The 20,227-nt window shown below is 39.9% G+C and overlaps 1 protein-coding gene across 2 annotated transcripts in view; it reads right to left on the reverse strand.

Moving 5' to 3' along the window:
- TPRG1 (tumor protein p63 regulated 1) overlaps window positions 1-20,227 on the reverse strand; it is a 205,999-nt gene that overhangs the window by 81,710 nt on the left and 104,062 nt on the right. For both annotated transcript variants that reach the window (XM_052647359.1, XM_052647363.1), the window contains exon 4: window positions 6,573-6,749. In XM_052647359.1, coding sequence (XP_052503319.1) covers window positions 6,573-6,749 — 177 coding nt within the window. The remainder of the gene's footprint in view (window positions 1-6,572; window positions 6,750-20,227) is intronic.

Raw genomic sequence — 20,227 nt, forward strand, 5'->3', positions numbered from 1 at the left:
CCTGACCTGCATATAGGTTTCTCAAGAGGCAGGTCAGGTGGCCTGGTATTCCCATCTCTTTCAGAATTTTCCACAGTTTATTGTGATCCACACAGTCAAAGGCTTTGGCATAGTCAATAAAGCAGAAAGAGATGTTTTTCTGGAACTCTCTTGCTTTTTCCATGATCCAGTGGATGTTGGCAATTTGATCTCTGGTTCCTCTGCCTTTTCTAAAACCAGCTTGAACATCTGGAAGTTCACAGTTCATGTATAGTTGAAGCTTGGCTTGGAGAATTTTGAGCATTACTTTGCTAGTGTGTGACATGAGTGCAATTGAGCAGTAGTTTGGCATTGCCTTTCTTTGGGATTGGAATGAAAACTGACCTTTTCCAGTCCTGTGGCTACTGCTGAGTTTTCCAAATTTGCTGGCATATTGATTGCAGCACTTTCACAGCATCATCTTTTAGGATTTAAATAGCTCAACCGGAATTCCATCATCTCCACTAGCTTTGTTTGTAGTGATGCTTCCTAAGGTCCACTTGACTTCACATTCCAGGATGTCTGGATGTAGGTTAGTGGTCACACTATCATGATTATCTGAGTCATGAAGATCTTTTTTGTACAGTTCTTCCGTGTATTCTTGCCACCTCTTCTTAATACCTTCTGCTTCTGCTAGGTCCATACCATTTCTGTCCTTTATCGAGCCCATCTTTGCATGAAATGTTCCCATGGTATCTCTAATTTTCTTGAAGAGATCTCTAGTCTTTCCCATTCTCTTGTTTTCCTCTATTTCTTTGCGTTGATCACTGAGATAGGCTTTCTTATCTCTCCTTGTTATTCTTTGGAACTCTGCATTCAAATGGGTATATTTTTCCTTTTCTCCTTTGCTTTTCGCTTCTCTTATTTTCACAGCTATTTCTAAGGCCTCCTCGGAGAACCATTTTGCTTTATTGCATTTCTTTTTCTTGGGGATTGTCTTGATCCCTGTCTCCTGCACAATGTCACAACCCCCTGTCTATAGTTCATCACACACTCTGTCTATCAGATCTAGTCTCTTAGATCTATTTCTTGCATCCACTGTATAATCATAAGGAACTTGATTTAGGTCATACTTGAATGGTCTAGTCGTTTTCCCTACTTTTTTCAACTTAAGTCTGAATTTGGCAATAACACACTACAGTGTATTTAAAAGAATTAAAGTCAAAGACACTATGTTCTCTAAATTAAAATTCAATAATATTAAAATATTAAGAAAAACTCAAAATATTTGGAAATTTGTCAATATGACTCCTTAAGTACCTGTGTGTCAAAGGAGAAATCACAAGAAAAATATTTCTAAGTGAATCATAGTATAAGCACAACATAGCCAAATCTGTGAGATGTAGTTAAAGCAGCTATTAGAAGGAAATTTATAAATTTAACTGATGCTTTTGAACTGTGGTGTTGGAGAAGACTCTTGAGAGTCCCTTGGACTGCAAGGAGATCCAACCAGTCTGATCTCCTAAAGGAATCAGTCCTGGGTGTTCATTGGAAGGACTGCTGTTGAGGCTGAAACTCCAATACTTTGGCCACCTGATGCAAAGAGCTGACTCACTTGAAAAGACCCTGATGCTGGGAAAGATTGAGGGCAGGAGGAGAAGGGGACAACAGAGGATGAGATGAGATGGTTGGATGGCATCACCGACTCAATGGACATGGGTTTGGGTAGACTCCGGGATTTGGTGATAGACAGGGAGGCCTGGCATGCTGCGGTTCATGGGGTTGCAAAGAGTCGGACATAACTGAGCAATTAAACTGAACTTAACTGAACTGAAATGCTCACATTATAAAAGAAGGAAAGCCTAAAATCAATGTTTTGGGTTTCAAATTAAAAACTTAAAAAATAAAGTAAGCTGAAAGTAAGTGGAGGAAAAAATAAAATAGTAAAAATCAATTAGAAATCAAGCAATCATGATCATTGGCAAAGTGAAAAGCATATTCTTATTAAAAGCAACAAAATCAATAGATTCATTCACAGAAAGAAAACAGAGTCTGCAGATCACTGATATCAAGAAAGAAGACATTAAAGGGATAATAATGGGATAGTAACAACTTTTAGCCTTTAAATGAAACACCTTAAACAACAAATTCCTGGAAAAACACAATTTACCAAAATTACCATGGAAGGAAAAATAGGAGTAACTCAGTATGTATAAAACAAAGTAATTTAGTATCTAAAACTGTCCCACAAAGAAATCTCAGGCCCAGAAAACTTCCCTTGTAAATTTCAACAAACATTTAGGGAAGACATAACACCACTTATATGTAAAGTCTTTTAGAGAATAGAAGAGAAGGGAACACTTTCCAACTTCTTTTATGGGACCAGCATAATCTAAATACTTGGCAAAGACATCTAAAAGAATGAAAATAATAGACTAATATCCTCATGAACATAGACACAAAACTCCTTAGTAAAATATTAGCAAACTGAATTCAACAACATACAGAAAGGATAGTGCAGTATAACTAACTGTGTTTGTCTTAAGACTGAATGGCTGATTTAATATTTGAAAATCCTATTAACAACAGAATTTTAAAAATTAAGCAAACTCATGGAGAAATAAATATGTGTGAATAAACAAATTCTTTAAAAATGAAAATTAATAAGATGGGAATAACTCCAGCAGATATTAAAATGGTAATAAAGTACTTTAATAATTAAAAAGCATTTTGCACTCTAATAAAGAAATAAGTGAAATGGGTAATTCAGAATAAACACAAATACACATGATAAAAATACAATATTTATTGGTAAAGAGGAGAACTGAATAAATAATGTTGAGAAATCTAGTCTGCCATCTGGATAAAGAAATGAAGTTGATGGCTTATCTTTTTCCTTACTTAAGATAAATTCCAGATGAAACATGAATTTAAGTATTTTAAAAAATAAAAGTCCTTGGTGGTCCAGTATCTATCATATAAAATCAACACACAGAAATCCCTTGCATTCCTATACACTAATAATGAGAAAGTAGAAAAAGAAATTAAGGAAACAATTCCATTCACCATTGCAACGAAAAGAATAAAATACTTAGGAATATATCTACCCAAAGAAACTAAAGACCTATATATAGAAAACTATAAAACACTGATGAAAGAAATCAAAGAGGACACTAATAGATGGAGAAATATACCATGTTCATGGATTGGAAGAATCAATATAGTGAAAATGAGTATACTACCCAAAGCAATTTACAAATTCAATGCAATCCCTATCAAGCTACCAGCCATATTTTTCATAGAACTAGAACAAATAATTTCAAGATTTGTATGGAAATACAAAAAACCTCGAATTGCCAAAGCAATCTTGAGAAAGAAGAATGGAACTGGAGGAATCAGCTTGCCTGACTTCAGGCTCTACTACAAAGCCACAGTCATCAAAACAGTATGGTACTGGCACAAAGACAGACATATAGATTAATGGAACAAAATAGAAAGCCCAGAGATAAATCCACACACATATGGACACCTTATCTTTGACAAAGGAGGCAAGAATATACAATGGAGTAAAGACAATCTCTTTAACAAGTGGTGCTGGGAAAACTGGTCAACCACTTGTAAAAGAATGAAACTAGATCACTTTCTAACACCGCACACAAAAATAAACTCAAAATGGATTAAAGATCTAAATGTAAGACCAGAAACTATAAAACTCCTAGAGGAGAACATAGGCAAAACACTCTCAGACATAAATCACAGCAGGATCCTCTATGATCCACCTCCCAGAATTCTGGAAATAAAAGCAAAAATAAACAAATGGGATCTAATTAAAAGCTTCTGCACAACAAAGGAAAATATCAGCAAGGTGAAAAGACAGCCTTCTGAATGGGAGAAAATAGTAGCAAATGAAGCAACTGACAAACAACTAATCTCAAAAATATACAAGCAACTTATGCAGCTCAATTCCAGAAAAATAAACGACCCAATCAAAAAATGGGCCAAAGAACTAGACATTTCTCCAAAGAAGACCTATGGATGGCTAACAAACACATGAAAAGATGCTCAACATCACTCATTATCAGAGAAATGCAAATCAAAACCACAGTGAGGTACCACTTCACACCAGTCAGAATGGCTGCGATCCAAAAATCTGCAAGCAATAAATGCTGGAGAGGGTGTGGAGAAAAGGGAACCCTCCTACACTGTTGGTGGGAATGCAAACTAGTACAACCACTATGGAGAACAGTGTGGAGATTCCTTAAAAAATTGCAAATAGAACTCCCTTATGACCCAGCAATCCCACTGCTGGGCATACACACCGAGGAAACCAGAATTGAAAGAGACACATGTACCCCAATGTTCATCGCAGCACTGTTTATAATAGCCAGGACATGGAAACAACCTAGATGTCCATCAGCAGATGAATGGATAAGAAAGCTGTGGTACATATACACAATGGAGTATTACTCAGCCATTAAAAAGAATTCATTTGAATCAGTTCTGATGAGATGGATGAAACTGGAGCCGATTATACAGAGTGAAGTAAGCCAGAAAGAAAAACACCAATACAGTATACTAACACATATATATGGAATTTAGAAAGATGGCAATGACGACCCTGTATGCAAGACAGGAAAAAAGACACAGCTGTGTATAATGGACTTTTGGACTCAGAGGGAGAGGGAGAGGGTGGGATGATTTGGGAGAATGTCATTCTATCATGTATACTATCATGTAAGAACTGAATCGCCAGTCTATGTCTGACGCAGGATACAGCATGCTTGGGGCTGGTGCATGGGGATGACCCACAGAGATGTTATGGGGAGGGAGGTGGGAGGGGGTTCATGTTTGGGAACACATGTAAGAATTAAAGATTTTAAAATTAAAAAAATAAAAAAAAAAAAACAAAAAAACAAAAAAAAATTTCACAAGACTTTTGTCCTAATATTTCCACTTGTGGAAATTTACATTACAAATATATTTGCATATTTATGCAAAGTCCTGTTGTTGTTGCTGTTATCAGACTCTTTGAGATCACACAGGCTATAACCCACCAGGCTCCTCTGTCCATGGGATTTTCTGGGCAAGAATACTGGAGTGGGTTGCCATTTTCTTCTTCAGGAGATCTTCCCAACCCAGGGATTGAACCCTAGTTTCCTGCATTGGCAGGCAGGTTCTTTACCACTGAGCCACTAGGGAAGCCCATAGCTTTGCTTGTAGTGGAAAAGATTAAATGCCCATTAATATAGGGCTAGATAAATAGATTAGACTTGAAATGGAATATTTTGTAATATTAAAAGACTGAAGTTAATCTTTCCACGATTATATAATAGTGTCTCCAAGGTATATCTTTGGGTAAAATAGCTTGAAACAAAGTATTTTATGATATGTGTACCCACTGTAAAATAATTTGTGATAAATATTTGCATTGATAAATATTATAAATATATAAAATATACATATATGCATGAAAGACAATTTTATCCTTATATATTTACAGACTATTTCTCAAAGGGGGAAAAAAAACATGAAAGTGTTGATTATCTCCTATGGAGATAATTCCGGAAAACTTAAGGTTTGGGATAGGAGAGAGATACTGACAGTAACTAATTTTTATGCTGTTTAAATATATGTTTACAATGTGCATAGGATATTGAAAAATCCACCAGTTCAAAAAGTTAGTGAACTGAATCAATTGTTTCTAACATCCATGAAAAAAAGAAATAAAAAATAGGTCTTTGATATGATATGCTTTATAAAAAGAAAACCAATCACTTGATCAACCTATGCTTTTTTTCAGTATTTTAGATTTTTCAGTTCTTACTACATACTAGGCCCAATACCAGGTACTTGAAGAACAACAATGACAATAATCAAAGATACCTGCCCTCAAAGAGCTTACAGTTCAGAGGAAGATGGCTATCCTCTGGCTCAGACTTAAAATGTCAAAGAAATTCAGTTCCTTCTGAGCCCGTCTCAAGAATTGACTCAGTTCAGCAATCCCCTGCCATAAACCTCATCAGGTCTCCTGGTAACTGTCAATACCTCCAAGAGAGCTGGTGTCCCCTCCACTCAATCTCTTGAAAGAGACTTCTTTCAAGAAGTGCTATTAGCTCTCATGAGTTCTGTCCATTACACTTTAGAGGATAATTTAATTTCCTAGAGGCATTTCACCTTTTCCCACCTTCATCTCTTTGACTCCTCTCTTCCTTCTGCTTGGCATATTCTTCAGCTTTTGTTCTTTGGTGGCTGACTCCTACCCCAAGTCAAATATTGCAAGTGCTTCTCCAGGAAAGCTTCTCTGATCTCTGTCATATGAACTAGGTGAGTAACATGTCTTCCATGTCCCTCCAGCTCTTACCACTTTACATCCAACCACTCACTTGTCAGGTACTCATATTAAAGTACTATGTAAATTGTGAAATGTTAAAATCGTATCCATGAACATCTGACATAGAGTAGGAACTCAGGATTGTTTGATAAATTCAACTACAGCTTCCCTGTTCTCCCCTGGCTTCTCCCAGGTTACAGGGAGAACTGAATTTTGTGATTGTTTTCCCTGCATGCCCCACCCCCACTGCACCACTTTCCCGAGTCTAAGACATCACACTCACTTGTCCAGTGACATCGCAGGGAAGGAAAACTTGCCCAGGCAGATGCAATAGATAGCACTCAGGGGGATCCTCTGCAACTGCACACAGCAGAGCATGATGAAGTCATATTTGCAAATTAAGAGAGTCTTCTCTGTGATCAGCAAAATCCTCTCCTTCTCATTGTTCCAGTGGTCTATCCTGTAAAAATCATAGAGAAGAAAAGTTGATGGCATAATCTTTCCAAATTAATCATCTTCACTGAAACATTTCTGCTAACACAAAAAATGATGAGGTTTATCACCTTGGAAGAAAGAGGAGTTGAAGAAAGTCATCCTCTCTCTCTCTCTCATTCTGGCCCCGTGACCAAGGAAGGAGAGAGGCAGAGGATCCCAGGAAAATGTTTTATGCCCACAGAGCTCAGAGATGATTATCCTTGACAGGTTCCATCAGGGGAATAGCAAGATTGTATCACATTGGCAGTCAACTGATTCATGCTCCTCCACATCTTCCCAGTTCTCTACAAAACCTTCATGGAGCCCATTCTTCTCAAAGGACACGAAAAATATCCCTTAATTTCAGCTCAATCTGGACAACCAGGCATTGGTTTATGCTAATCTTCAAAGGTCAAATTGCTGAATGAAGATAAAATGGAGACTTGAATTTAGGTTCACTGACCCCCCACCCAAGCTATTCTATCATACTGAGCTCATTCTATCATTTTCCTGTGGTGGAAATACAGTGAAATGAGTGAAATATGATTCTTACCAGCCAAAGACAAAGCAGATACTAGGTAAGTGTTTACTGAGTTGACTTGCATCAGTTTTCAGAGTCTTTCAGGGTATGCAATGAAATATTCTGAGAGTTAAGAATCTATTCAACAGAGAGAACAGAGAGAGTGAAAGCAGTGGCTTATTTTTTAAAAAGTGAGCATGGTCTGAAATTCCTCTCACCCGCAGCATTTGCTATCTGTCTGCTAGAGCCTTTGTATATAGCACTGCGTGACTTATATTATAACTTTTTCAGTGCACATTTGTCTTCCTAAGGAACTGGAAAGGATGACTGGGCTTCCTTGGTGGCTCACATGTTAAAGAATCTGCCTGAATTGCAAGAGATCCAGGTTCAATCCCTACGTCGGGAAGGTCCCCTGGAGAATGGAATGGCTACTCACTCCAGTATTTTTGCTTGGAGAATTCCACAGACAGAGAAGCCTGGCAGGCTACAGGTCATGGGGTCACAAAGAGTCAGACACAACTGAGCGACTGACACTTTCATTTTACTTTCAAGAGACTGAAAAGAATGATTTGTGATTGATACATATCTGAATTCCCACTACAAATCATCAATCTAATGTAAAGATTAAGATTGGTCACCCTGTTCCCATCCATTCTCACACAAAACCTCAGTGCTATTCTTAAAATACAAAAGGAGTGATGTTACCTCCCTGTTGACTTTGTTAAATGGCACCCTTTCAATTTCAGGATCAAATCCAATGGTCTGGCGTCTGCCCAGCACCATCTTATGGTAGGCTGAGAAAACTCGATGTCCAAGTCATGTCTTGAATGCCTCATTCAAAGATTTCCTAAACTCTGATGTAAACTTGTATCCCCATTATATTTTTTCAAAGCATTCTGATCCATTTTCATTTTCAGCTCTTACCAGCATTTGTAAGAAGAAATGATACATAAGAGGTTTAGTAACTGATACCATGTGAATCTTGACAAGTCAGAATCGACACCAAAGTACAGAGGCTAGGGCAATTCCAGTGATTATGGTCTAAGAATTATCCCTACGTGTGTGTGTGTGTGTGTGTGTGTGTGTGTGTGTGTGTGTGTGCATGCGTGTGCGCACGTGCACACACACACACACTCCATGAGGGCAGAGACTGTACAGGGCTATTTACTCTGTTCCTGTCAAATAGCCTGCAATAAATAAATATCTGTTGTGATAACTGATTGCCAATTGTAACTCTTTTGGAGGCCTTTGGGTCGGCTGAGTGTGGGGGTGAAAACATCCAGCTCTACTAATGACGAACTTTGTAAGACTGGACATTGAGTCTGTCTGTAGCTCACATTTCTTGTCTGTGAAATGGAGACAGTACCATACTCATCTCATAAATGTGGGGAGAGAGGATTCATGGGCAAACTTCTCAATCAGTGGTTCATAAAGGAGCTGTTACTATTTTTGGCAGGGAAATGGAAACCCACCGCAGTATTCTTGCCTGGGGAATTTCATGGACAGAGGAACCTGGCAGGCTACAGTCCATGCGGTCACGAAGAGTCGGACACGCCTGAGCGACTTAGACATGTAAGTGACTAGGTGACCTTGGGTAACCCAATATATGCCCTTCCTCAACATGGTTCAAAGACAGGGAAGACAAAGTTAGGAGTTAAATCAATGGGAGGAAGACCAGAAGGATACATAAAGAAGAGAAAAGGGGAGGTGAAGGAGGTAGAAATATTGAGAAACAGACATAGAAAGAAAGGACCATGAGGCTGTGGCCTTATTATCTTCTGGCTATTATGCATGTACAAGGGTTAGCTTTGCATCTCCCCACCACCCTTGGAAGAAGGTCACACCTAAAGTCATTCAGCTGGAATATGGAGGTAGAGTTAGTGATGTAGAGTCAAGATATCCGGTTTAAATCTTGGTCCTATGGCTTCCATCCACTCCAACAATGCTGCAAGACTCTACTCCACCAAGAGAAGAGAGAATTCTCGATAATCTGTTTAACACTCTGGCTTAGACAGAAAAAGATGAGGATTCTGAAATGTTTTATCAGCTATCTACATAAATTTCTCTAAATAGATTGTATCTACTTAGCAGCAAGTTATAAGCTGTGCCTAATAAACCAGGCTTGTTTTTAGTCTAAAATATCCTCAGATTTTGGTTGAAGGTTTTACTGAAAATGTCAGCACTCCATAATGAGATTTATTTTAAAAGGTAAAGGATGGATTCAGGGGGAAAAAAAGAGAGTTCTTTTTAGGAACACAGAGTGCTCTGCTGTGACACAGACTCTGCATAATTTTCATGTTGGGAAAGTTGGAATCCAAGTAAACACACAGGCTTATAAATAGTTTGGGGCCACCATCTCTAGCTTCTGGGTGGTATATTTATTTATTTAGACTTCAATCACACCTTTTCTTCCCAAAGAACTCTTGGAGAAAACACTGAATTTTATATTCCTAGTATTAATGCACTTTAAGTTTGGTGGTAATGTTCAAAACAAATATAGGAATAAGAATATCAATAATGATTCTGTGCAACTCATGGAGGATCACAAAGCCCTTGAATACCAATGCTTTTGTTTAATCTTCCCAACAATCCTTTGGACTAGATGCTATTAGCTTCATTTTAAAGAAAAAAAACTAAGGTCCAAAGACCATTACAATAATGACTTTCCCAATGCTTTACACAGAGCAAACAGTAGTTCAAGGACCTGAAATAAGTATGGAGGCAGCAAATGCAGGCATAGTGTTAGCTTTCTCCCTGGGACCACGAACAGTCAAATAAAGGACTTTTCAGCGTGGGGTACAAGTGTGGTAAAAGCCACCTCTGGAAGGAGCTGCTGTGATGGTCTATACCCATCCTGGAATCATCACCTCTGTGAAACAGCATCCGTGACCATCCCCTCCAAACCTTGACCTCTTCCAGCATTCTCTATCTTAGGGGAAAATCCTCCTTAAAGACTCCAAGACTTAGGAGTCTTTTTTCTCTCATTTCTTCACCTCACATGCTAAGTCCTAAACATTCTACTCCTCAAATACCTCTCAAAACCACTCACTTCTCTCCATCCTGACTTTCAACATTCTAATCCAGTCTTCCCACATCTCCTGCCTGGACCACTGCAGTTCCCTTCTCACTGGGCTTGGGCTATTAGCCCCCTGGACATGGTTCATCTACACATTTTAGTTCCTTCCCAGCCTCATCATGATACTGCAATGAGGCAGACCATTTTAAGAACAAATTTGGTCTTTACCTCCCAACTCTGGCTTCAAATACTTCAATATCTTTCCATGGTTCTTAGGAGACATGACTAAAAAAAAAAAAAAAAATCACCTAGTCTGAGGTTCTGCAGAGTTGGACCTTACCTATTTCTTCAAGGTCATTTCAGGCCAAGCCTCTGCACTCCTTTCTCCGGGATCTTTTTTCAGTTTCCAGTTTCTTCAGTTTCGCCATGCCGAGTCCTCCTGAAGGGACTTTGCCCGTGTCATTCCCTCTGCCAGCCATGTTGCTCCTAACCTTCTTTACCTACTTAACTCCTGCAGTGCTGAGCCCAATTACTCCTCACTCTGGCAAGCTTTCCCACCTCCATGACCACTTCTCCTGTTTCTAATATGTACTTTCATAAACTTCACATCTCTCCTTCACAGCACTTATCCCAGATGCAATTTTATAGTTATTTCTGTGATTATCTAATTAATGTCAGTCTCCTCTCCTATACTGTAAACGTCATAGACTCAGGTCTTATCATTCTGTCTCCAAAGTAGTAGGTTTCCCCAAAATAGTTCTGGAATGAATGAGTGAAGAAGTAGCAATTCCTTGAGACGGTAGCATTGAAACACATACGTTACTCTGTGTAAAACAGATAGCCCCTGGGAATTTGCTGTATGACACAGGGAGCTCGACCGAGTGCCCTGTGACAACCTAGAGGGGTAGGAGGGGTGGGAGGTGGGAGGGAGGTTCAACAGGGAGCAGACGTGTATACCTATGTCTTATTCTTATTGATGTATGGCAGAACATACTAGTATAAAGCAATTGTCCTCCAATAAAAAATAAAAAAATTTTGGAAAGATTTATCAGTTCTTGTGTAGTACAATCTATATGCTTTGCCTCATGCTGCTTCAAGAATCTCATCCTTTGGTTCACACATCGAAATGCTCCCCCATAAAACAGTACGTTTCCAAAAAATAGATGACAAACCAGTAACATTGGGGAAATGTTCATACCAAAAGGATGAGGAAAAGCAGAATACAAAGTAGCACCTTCAGTGTACTTCCAATTTTGTAACAATGATGACAAAAAAATACGTAGATCAAAACGTGAACACTGATCATTTCTGAGTGGTAGGATTTCAAGTGACTTTCGTTTCTTCTCATGCTTTCATTGATGATGAAAATCACTTAGTCGAGTCCGACTCTTTGTGACCCCATGGACTGTAGCCCACCGGGCTCCTTTGTCCATGGAATTCTCCAGGCAAGAATACTGGAGTGGGTTGCCACTCCCTTCTCCAGAGGATCTTCCCAACCCAGGGATTGAACCTGGGTCCCCTGCATTGCAGGTGGACTTTTTACTGTCTCAGCCACCAGGGAGGCCCCATGCTTTCATTAATCAAAGTTTAATTTTTATAATAAATGCTCTACTCATATGATAAAAGAGATATATGTTGTTAGTTTTCACTGAAATATAGTTGATTTACAATTGTGTTAGTTTCAAGTATACAGCAAAGTGATTCAGCCACACACACACACACACACACATATTTCTACATTCTCCTCCATCATAAGTTACCACAAGATGTTGAGTGTATTTCCCTGAGCTACACAGCAGGTCTCTATTGACTGTTCATTTTGTGTACAGTACTATGTGTATTTTAATCCCAAACTCTTGATTTATCCCCTTACCACTATCCTCTTTTGTAACCATAAGTTTGTTTTTTATGGCTGTGACCCTATTTCTGTTTTGTAAGTAAGTTCATTTGTATCATTTTTTTTTAGATTTCACATATAAGCAATATCATATGACATTGTCTTTTCTCTGACTTCACTTAGTGACATCTCTAGGTCTTATGACAATTTCTAGGTCCATCCATGTTGCTAGAAATGGCATTATTTCATTTGTGTGTATGTGTGGCTGAGTAATAGTAAGATATTTAAAAAAATAAGTAAAAAATCACCTATCCTTCAAGTTTTCATATTAAATTCTGTCTGTTTAATGGTGCCTTCGCCTCAGTTCCCTCACCCCTAGTAGATTGCATCTCTCGTGGTGCTAGTGATAAAGAACACACTTTTCAATGCAGGAGACATAAGAAATGAGGGTTCAGTCCCTGGGTTGGGAAGATCCCCTGGAGGAGGAAAAGGCAACCCACACCAGTATTCTTGCCTGGAGAATCCCATGGACAGAGGATCCTGGCGGGCTACAGTCCATAGGGTCGCAAAAATTTGAACACACGCTCTTTAAATACACACAAGCATTTAGCAGTGCCTCAGTTGTGGCCTCAGTCACAGCTTTCTGTACTTGTCTTTCCATTTTCCCCAAACTTGTTGGGAGACCCTCTGGTGTAGAGACAGTGACTGAGCCCTGTGTGGGTTCCCTCGCTGTGCCCAGCACAGAGCCAAAGAGACAGCAAAGTCTTAGCAAATGAGCAGAATGTGGAATAAAAAGCTAGAATCATTAGGTTCATCCCCTCAGCGATGACAGCTTGTCTCTGCTGGCAGTGGACTGGCCACATCCTCCCGTCACCGCTGTTCCTCAGCACTAACTTCATTTTCCTTCTGCTGGAGAAGGGGCCCAGACTTCATGAAAACCAAGATCCTGGTTGCTCAGGGAGATTTGCAGTTTCCTGGGACTACAACAGTTTGGCCAGCAGAGGGCAACAGCGAACAAGCAATGACAGGCAGGACCTATCTGCATAAGCTTCTAGGACCCCCCACCCTGTTGCTCCAACCATCCCAGATGCCTTGCCAGTGGCCCAGCCCTATGCCTGACAATACTCTCGGCAGCTCTTTTAGGGCTGTCAGATCAATTTTTATTTGGAAAGAGCTTTCTCCCTAAAATATTCTATTATTCCCTCAAACACATACACTATGCACACACACACTTATACACACACATACACACACATACCCCACTCATCAGAGACATCTTCCCAGATACTGAGTACAGTGATTGTACCTGATTTATAAATCAATCTTCTTTCCTGTGTCCTTCCAGCCTCTTAGCATAACCAGCCCTTGAAAGAGGAAGACAGCATCTTGGCTAGTCAGAAATCAGCAACTCAGAAGGAAAACACTAAATCATTCATTCCACACATATTCCCTAGCACCCACTGGGGTTCCAGGCCCTGAACAGAATCCAGTTTGGGTTTGCTATTCAAACACAAACAGATGAAAAATGCATGGCATTGAAGCAAAGCAATTTCCCTCCCCCTGAGTTAAGTGAAGTCTTATAAAACCTTTAGCTAAATAACCCACATGCAATTCTTTCAATCATTTGGTTACTCTCTCCCCAGGCCTCTCCAATTTGTTTAAAATAAGGGACCCTTCAAGTAAACACAGTATTCTAATAAAAACCCGATGTCCACAAACCTTCTCTGTTCCCTTCCCCTGACTTGACTTCCTGTGGTTCATTTTTTCCCACTATCCCATGCAGCAGTCATGAACCAGGCCCTGTGCTAAGCTACTTGGAATACTGAGAAAAGCATTCAGCTCTTAAAGAATACACAGTTCTCCACAATATGGGGGAATTGCCTAAGGAAGAGTTCATACGCTGTGAGGAGACTGGATGATGAGAAGACAAGTCCACAGACTCAGGTGTCTGGATTCTCAGCCCATTGTCCACAGAGATGAGTAGAAGGAACCCCAGGCATCTATTTGATGCCCTTAGAGAAGACTCTCTTATCAACTTTTCATTCCCTGCTGTTTAGTGAAGGTCTCAGTGTTGGAAAACCACAAGTTGCAAGGTACGTATGATTCTCTGAAGGTGCACAAAAAAGGATCTCAGGAATATTTAGTCATTTCTCCAATATCTCTTTAACATGTATCCACAATTCTTTTTCCCCCTGAGTAAGAGAAATCCTACCATGAAATGTCATATTGCTCCAACTGATTGCTTCCCTGGTGGCTCAGTGGTAAAGACTGCCTGCCAACGCAGGAGGCTCATGTTCAATCTCTGGTTTGGGAAGATCCCCTGGAGGAGGAAATGGCAGCCCACTCCACTATTCTTGCTTGGGAAATCCATGGACAGAGAAGCCTGGCGGGCTATAGTCCATGGGGTCGCAAAAGAGTCGGACACGACTGATTGACGAACTCTTTCACATTTAAATGGTTATTATCACCACTTTCCAGGTGGAGGAACCAAGCCCCAGTAAAGTGATGTGCATCTAGCACTAATGATAGTGCCATCTGACCCCCAGCCCAGGCCATGTACATTTCATCTAGCTGCTTCTGCCACTTACTTTCCCTATCCCACAGGCAAATGTGCCCTCCCTAGCACAGGACAGTCAGGAAGAAGATATTTTAAAAGCCACACAAAAGAGAAGACTGGGCACACCCCATCCTTCTCTCTTTCCCACACAAGGACTGGATAGCTGTTGAACAGCTCCGTCCTCCAGGGCACACCAGGCGCTAACAAGAGGCCCACCCCCTGGGGGGCTTCTCTCCTCCCCTCCTCCCCCGAATTTACTTCAGGGGATTCACTTGATCCAAAGCCAAAGAAGCTGGCAGGAGAGGAGGCGGCAGAAAGAACAGAGGGACAAGATACAACAGATGCTCACATCTTGCCACCTCCATTGTTTTATTCTTTTAAATGGGAAAGACATTTGCTTACTGTATGTATTATTATAGCTACATCTCCTTGGGTGCAGGAGACACAGCCCACATCAGGCAAGTCCAGGAAGAAGAGATGGGTTATAAAAATACTCTGAGCAATCCCACAGAAATTCAAGAACAGGAACCAAAGCACAGTTGGGCTTTAGGAAACCTGGAAAGTCACGAGGAATGAAATTTACTCTCTGGGGAGCTGCCTCATGATGTCTGTGTATCCTTCTACACATCTCATCTGTTTCCGACTGATTGGTGTGCTCCTTCTGCTCACTGTCAAGGTTTTTCTCCTTTTTAGTTCTACCTTGCCTGTGACCTTTAATTCTATCCTAAGTCCTGACTATACATGAATTTTCAGATCTGCTCTCCTAACTAACTGGCTTCTGTAGCCCTAGTTCTCCCAGTTCAGACTCTCAAGGTAGGGGGATCTTTAGTGCAGGTGATTCCTTTGGGTCCCACATCAGCTAACCAGTTTAGCTTCTATTTCTCCAATCAGCTCTGGCCAGGGGCTGAAGTTATGTAGGAGAAAACAGGAATTGCCAGTGAGAAACATTTTATTCTTCTTTTCTAGAATTGTTTTAACTATTCTAATTCCTTTGTCTTTCCATAAAAACTTTAGAATAGTTTCATTTATATTTACAAAAATCTTGCTAAGATTGAAAGGAATTATGCTGAACTTGTATGTCACATTTGTGGAGAACTGACATCTTTACAATGCTGATCCTTTAAATCTATGGATTTGGTATTTAGATCTTTGTTTCTTTTATCAGCATGTTGTACCTTTCAGCATGTAAGTCCTATATATATTTTATTAGATTTATACTTAAATATTTTCCCTTTTTTTGAGTGATTATTAATGTTATTGTATTTTTATTTGTTTTTATTCTAGTACATAGAAATAAAATTGATTTTTAATTTTTATTGAAATAGTTTTTATATGTTGATTGTATATCTTACTAAAGTCATCTATTAGTTCTGGAAAATTTTTGGTAATTCTTTGGAATTTTCTTCATAGATTACTATTCCTTCTGCAGTTAGGGACAGTTTTTATTCCTTGCTGTTGGATCTGTATTCCTTTTATTTCCTGTCTTGCTTTATTATGCTGGCTAGAACTTCCAGAACTATGTTAAATGTTGGTAGTGAGAGTGGACATAGCCATTTTGTTCCCAGTCTTAGGGAGGAAACGTTATCTCTTTCCCAAAAGAGTGATGTTAATTATAGGTTTTATGCAGACTTTCTTTATTAAATTGAAAAGATTTCCCTCTGTTATTTTTTTTTTTTTTACTATTTTTGTCATGAATGAATGTGCTGAATTTTGTCAAATGCTTTTTCTGCATCAATTGATCTGATCATATGATTTTTCTTCTTTAGCCTTTTAATATCATGGAGCACACTGATTAATTTTCTAATACTGAACCAACCTTGCATCCCTGGAATAACCCCACTTGATCATGGTATATACTTACATTTTTTTATATTGCTGATTTCTGTTTGCTAATGTTTTGTTAAGAATTTTTACATCTATATTCATGAGGGGTATTGGTCTGCAGTTTTATTTTTGTACTGTCCTTGTCTGAATTTAGTATCAGGTTAAAACTGGCATCATAGAATGATCTGGAAAGTGTCCCTTTCTCTTCTATTTTCTGGAAAAGAAAAAAAAGTGAAAGTCACTCAGTCCTGTCTGACTCTTCGCAACCCCATAAACTATACAGTCCATGGAATTCTTCAGGCCAGAATACTGGAGTGAGTAGCCTTTCCCTTCTCCAGGGGATCTTCCCAACCCAGGGATCAAACCCAGGTCTCCCAAATTGCAGGAGGATTCTTCACCAGCTAAGCCTCCAGGGAAGCCCAAGAATACTGCAATGGGTAGCCTATCCCTTCTCCAGTGGATCTTCCCGATCCAGGAATTGAACTGGGGTCTCCTGCATTGCAGGTGGATTCTTTACCAACTGAGCTATGAGGGAAGCCCATTTTCTAGAAAAGATTATGTAAATTGGTGTTCAGTTCAGTTCAGTCGCTCAGTCATGTCCGACTCTTTGCAACCCCGTGAATCGCAGCACGCCAGGCCTCCCTGTTCATCACCATCTCCCGGAGTTCACTCAGACTCACGTCCATTGAGTCCGTGATGCCATCCAGCCATCTCATCCTCTGTCGTCCCCTTCTCCTCCTGCCCCCAATCCCTCCCAGCATCAGAGTCTTTTCCAATGAGTCAACTCTTCGCATGAGGTGGCCAAAGTACTGGAGTTTCAGCTTTAGCATTATTCCTTTCAAAGAAATCCAAGGGACTCTCAAGAGTCTTCTCCAACACCACAGTTCAAAAGCATCAATTCTTCGGCACTCAGCTTTCTTCACAGACCAACTTTCACATCCATACATGACTACTGGAAAAACCATAGCCTTGACTAGATGGACCTTAGTCGGCAAAGTAATGTCTCTGCTTTTGAATATACTATCTAGGTTGGTCATAACTTTTCTTCCAAGGAGTAAGTGTCTTTTAATTCCATGGCTGCAGTCACCATCTGCAGTGATTTTGGAGCCCCAAAAAATAAAGTCTGACACTGTTTCCACTGTTTCCCCATCTATACTGGCAGTCCCCTAAATAATCGAGACTAACTTTAAAAAGAGCCTCTTGATGAGGGTGAAAGAGGAGTATGAAAAAGCCGGCTTAAAACTCAACCTTCCAAAAAACAAAGATCATGGCATCTGGTCCCATCACTTCATGGCAAATAGATGGAAAAAAAGTGGGAAAAGTGGCAGATTTTATTTTCTTAAGCTCCAAAATCACTGTGGAGGCTGACTGTAGCCACAAAATTAAAAGACATTTGTTCCTTGAAAGAAAAGCTATGCAAAACCTAGACAGCATATTAAAAAGCAGCAACATCACTTTGCCAACAAATGTCTGTATAGTCAAAGCTATGGTTTTTTCCTGTAGTTGTATACAGATGTGAGAGTTGGACCATAAAGAAGGCTGAGCACCAAAGAACTGATGCTTTTGAATTCCAGTGGTGAAGACTCATGAGAGTCCCTTGGATAGCAAGATCAAACCAGTCAATCCTAAAGGAAATCAGCCCTGAATATCCACTGGAAGGACTGTTGCTGAAACTAAAGCTCCACCTGATGTGAAGAGGTGACTCATTGAAAAAGACCCTGAGGCTGGGAAAGATTGAGGGCAGGAACAAAAGGGGATGACAGAGGATGAGATGGTTGGATGGCATAACTGACTAAATGAACACGAATTTGACCAAATCCTTGGAGACAGTGAAGTACAGGGAAGCCTGGTGTGCTACAGTCCATGGAGTTGCAAAGAGTTGGACTCAACTTAGCGACTGAACAGCAACAACAAGTTTAAGTTACTGGGCAATTGTTTCCAGAATCTATTGCCTTTCTAATAATGTGAACATCTTTTGTGATATCTTTCAGTAAGACAGAAATGCTTATAAGCATTTGGTAAGCGTATTCTTAAATATGGTAAGCATATTCTAAAACAATAATATTAATAATGATGATGCCCTGATGTTATTTCCTTGGTATAAATTCTTCTGTCATGACTGATTTCAAGATAGCAAGGTGAGGTCACAGGAGCTGGGATTGGAAGAGATGCATACAGCTGGCCATCTTGAGTGGGAGAGCTGAACACAAAGACTGCATCGGGGGATGAAGAGGAGCCAGTGGAAGGCAATGGGAAGCGACAAGGTGTTGGCAAACTGGGAGTGTATGCTCTAACTGAAAACATTCAAATTCAGATTTAAAAAAAACTGAGCAGGGTAGAAATGGCTTATGGCTCTCTAATTTGTGACTCCAAAACGAAATACATGATCCAGACTCCATAGTCTAGCCTTTGAATTTCTTTTTTGTCTGGTTCCTTTCAAGCCTTTCTAGCTTGTTTTTTGTCCTCTGAATTGTTCACTGTAATCTGGCCACATTGAGCTGCTTATGGTTCCCTGAGCCTGCCTCAGTTATCGCACAGATGCCCCTCTTTCCTGGGATATTCTTTCCCATCCTATCTTTTTGGAAATTTTTCTCCCTCCCTTAATCCTGGTTATTCTCCTGACCTATGTCAACAATACAGACACAGTGAGTTCTGAGCTCCCACAAAATTATTTGCCAGATTGTGTGCCAGCAAGTACCATACTGTGCTGCGTTTCATTTACACATTTTCCTTCCCCACAAGACTGAGAGTTTCTTGAAGATGGAAATTTTGTCTTACTTATTTTTTTTTATATTCATCATTTAGGACAGAGTTTGGCTTATGTAAGGAGCTCAGTAAACACACAAATGTATATATACATGAGTCACTATTAATAATTATTATTATTATAAAAGCAAACTCTTGGGTGGAACATGCTGCTGCTGCTGCTGCTAAGTCGCTTCAGTCATGTTCAACTCTGTGTGACCACATAGACAGCAACCCACCAGGCTCCCTTGTCCCTGGGATTCTCTAGGCAAGAACACTGGAGTGGGTTGCCATTTCCTTCTCCAATGCACGAAAGTGGAACATACTATATGCAAAAAATTAATGTAAGCATTGTATATATATTAAATGATTGAATTCTTAAATTAATATCCTTCTTTACATACCCACTTTATAAGTGGTAAAATTGAGGCTCAGAGGATGTAAAAGACTTACATACCAAGGTCACATCACTAATAAGTGTTGGAGCTGGGCATTTAGCTGTATCAGGCTTTATCCCACCTCTTGGCCTTTCTTGACTCCTCCTAAATTCTTTAGCAGTCTTAGAAAAACAAAAACACTTGCAAGTATGTTTGTGACCGCAGTGACTAAATGCCCTCACTGTCCTGTAATTCAAGTTACTCAGGACCATTAGTTATCTGAATGATGCTGCTGCCAGGGAGGAATTTAGAGAGAAAAGCAACATGTTTAATTAGGTGGTTGTTGATAACACTGACCCAGGATAAGTGGATTCTGGCAACAGAGGTGCTTTTGTTGCTGCCAGAGTCTTGCCACTGGTCATTAACATCTTGATAGATTTGAGGCCCTTTTCAGCCTGAATGCTTTCACCCAAGGATGGAGGAAGTGTCATTGGGCTTTGAGCTGCTTGGAGGCCCAGGGTAATGGAGGCAGGGCTCGATGGATGGACCCCACTAGTGTCAGTGAAGTTTCAAGCAGTAGATGTCTCT

This window comes from Budorcas taxicolor, chromosome 1 (genome assembly GCF_023091745.1).
Source record: "Budorcas taxicolor isolate Tak-1 chromosome 1, Takin1.1, whole genome shotgun sequence".
Classification (NCBI taxonomy): domain Eukaryota; kingdom Metazoa; phylum Chordata; class Mammalia; order Artiodactyla; family Bovidae; genus Budorcas; species Budorcas taxicolor.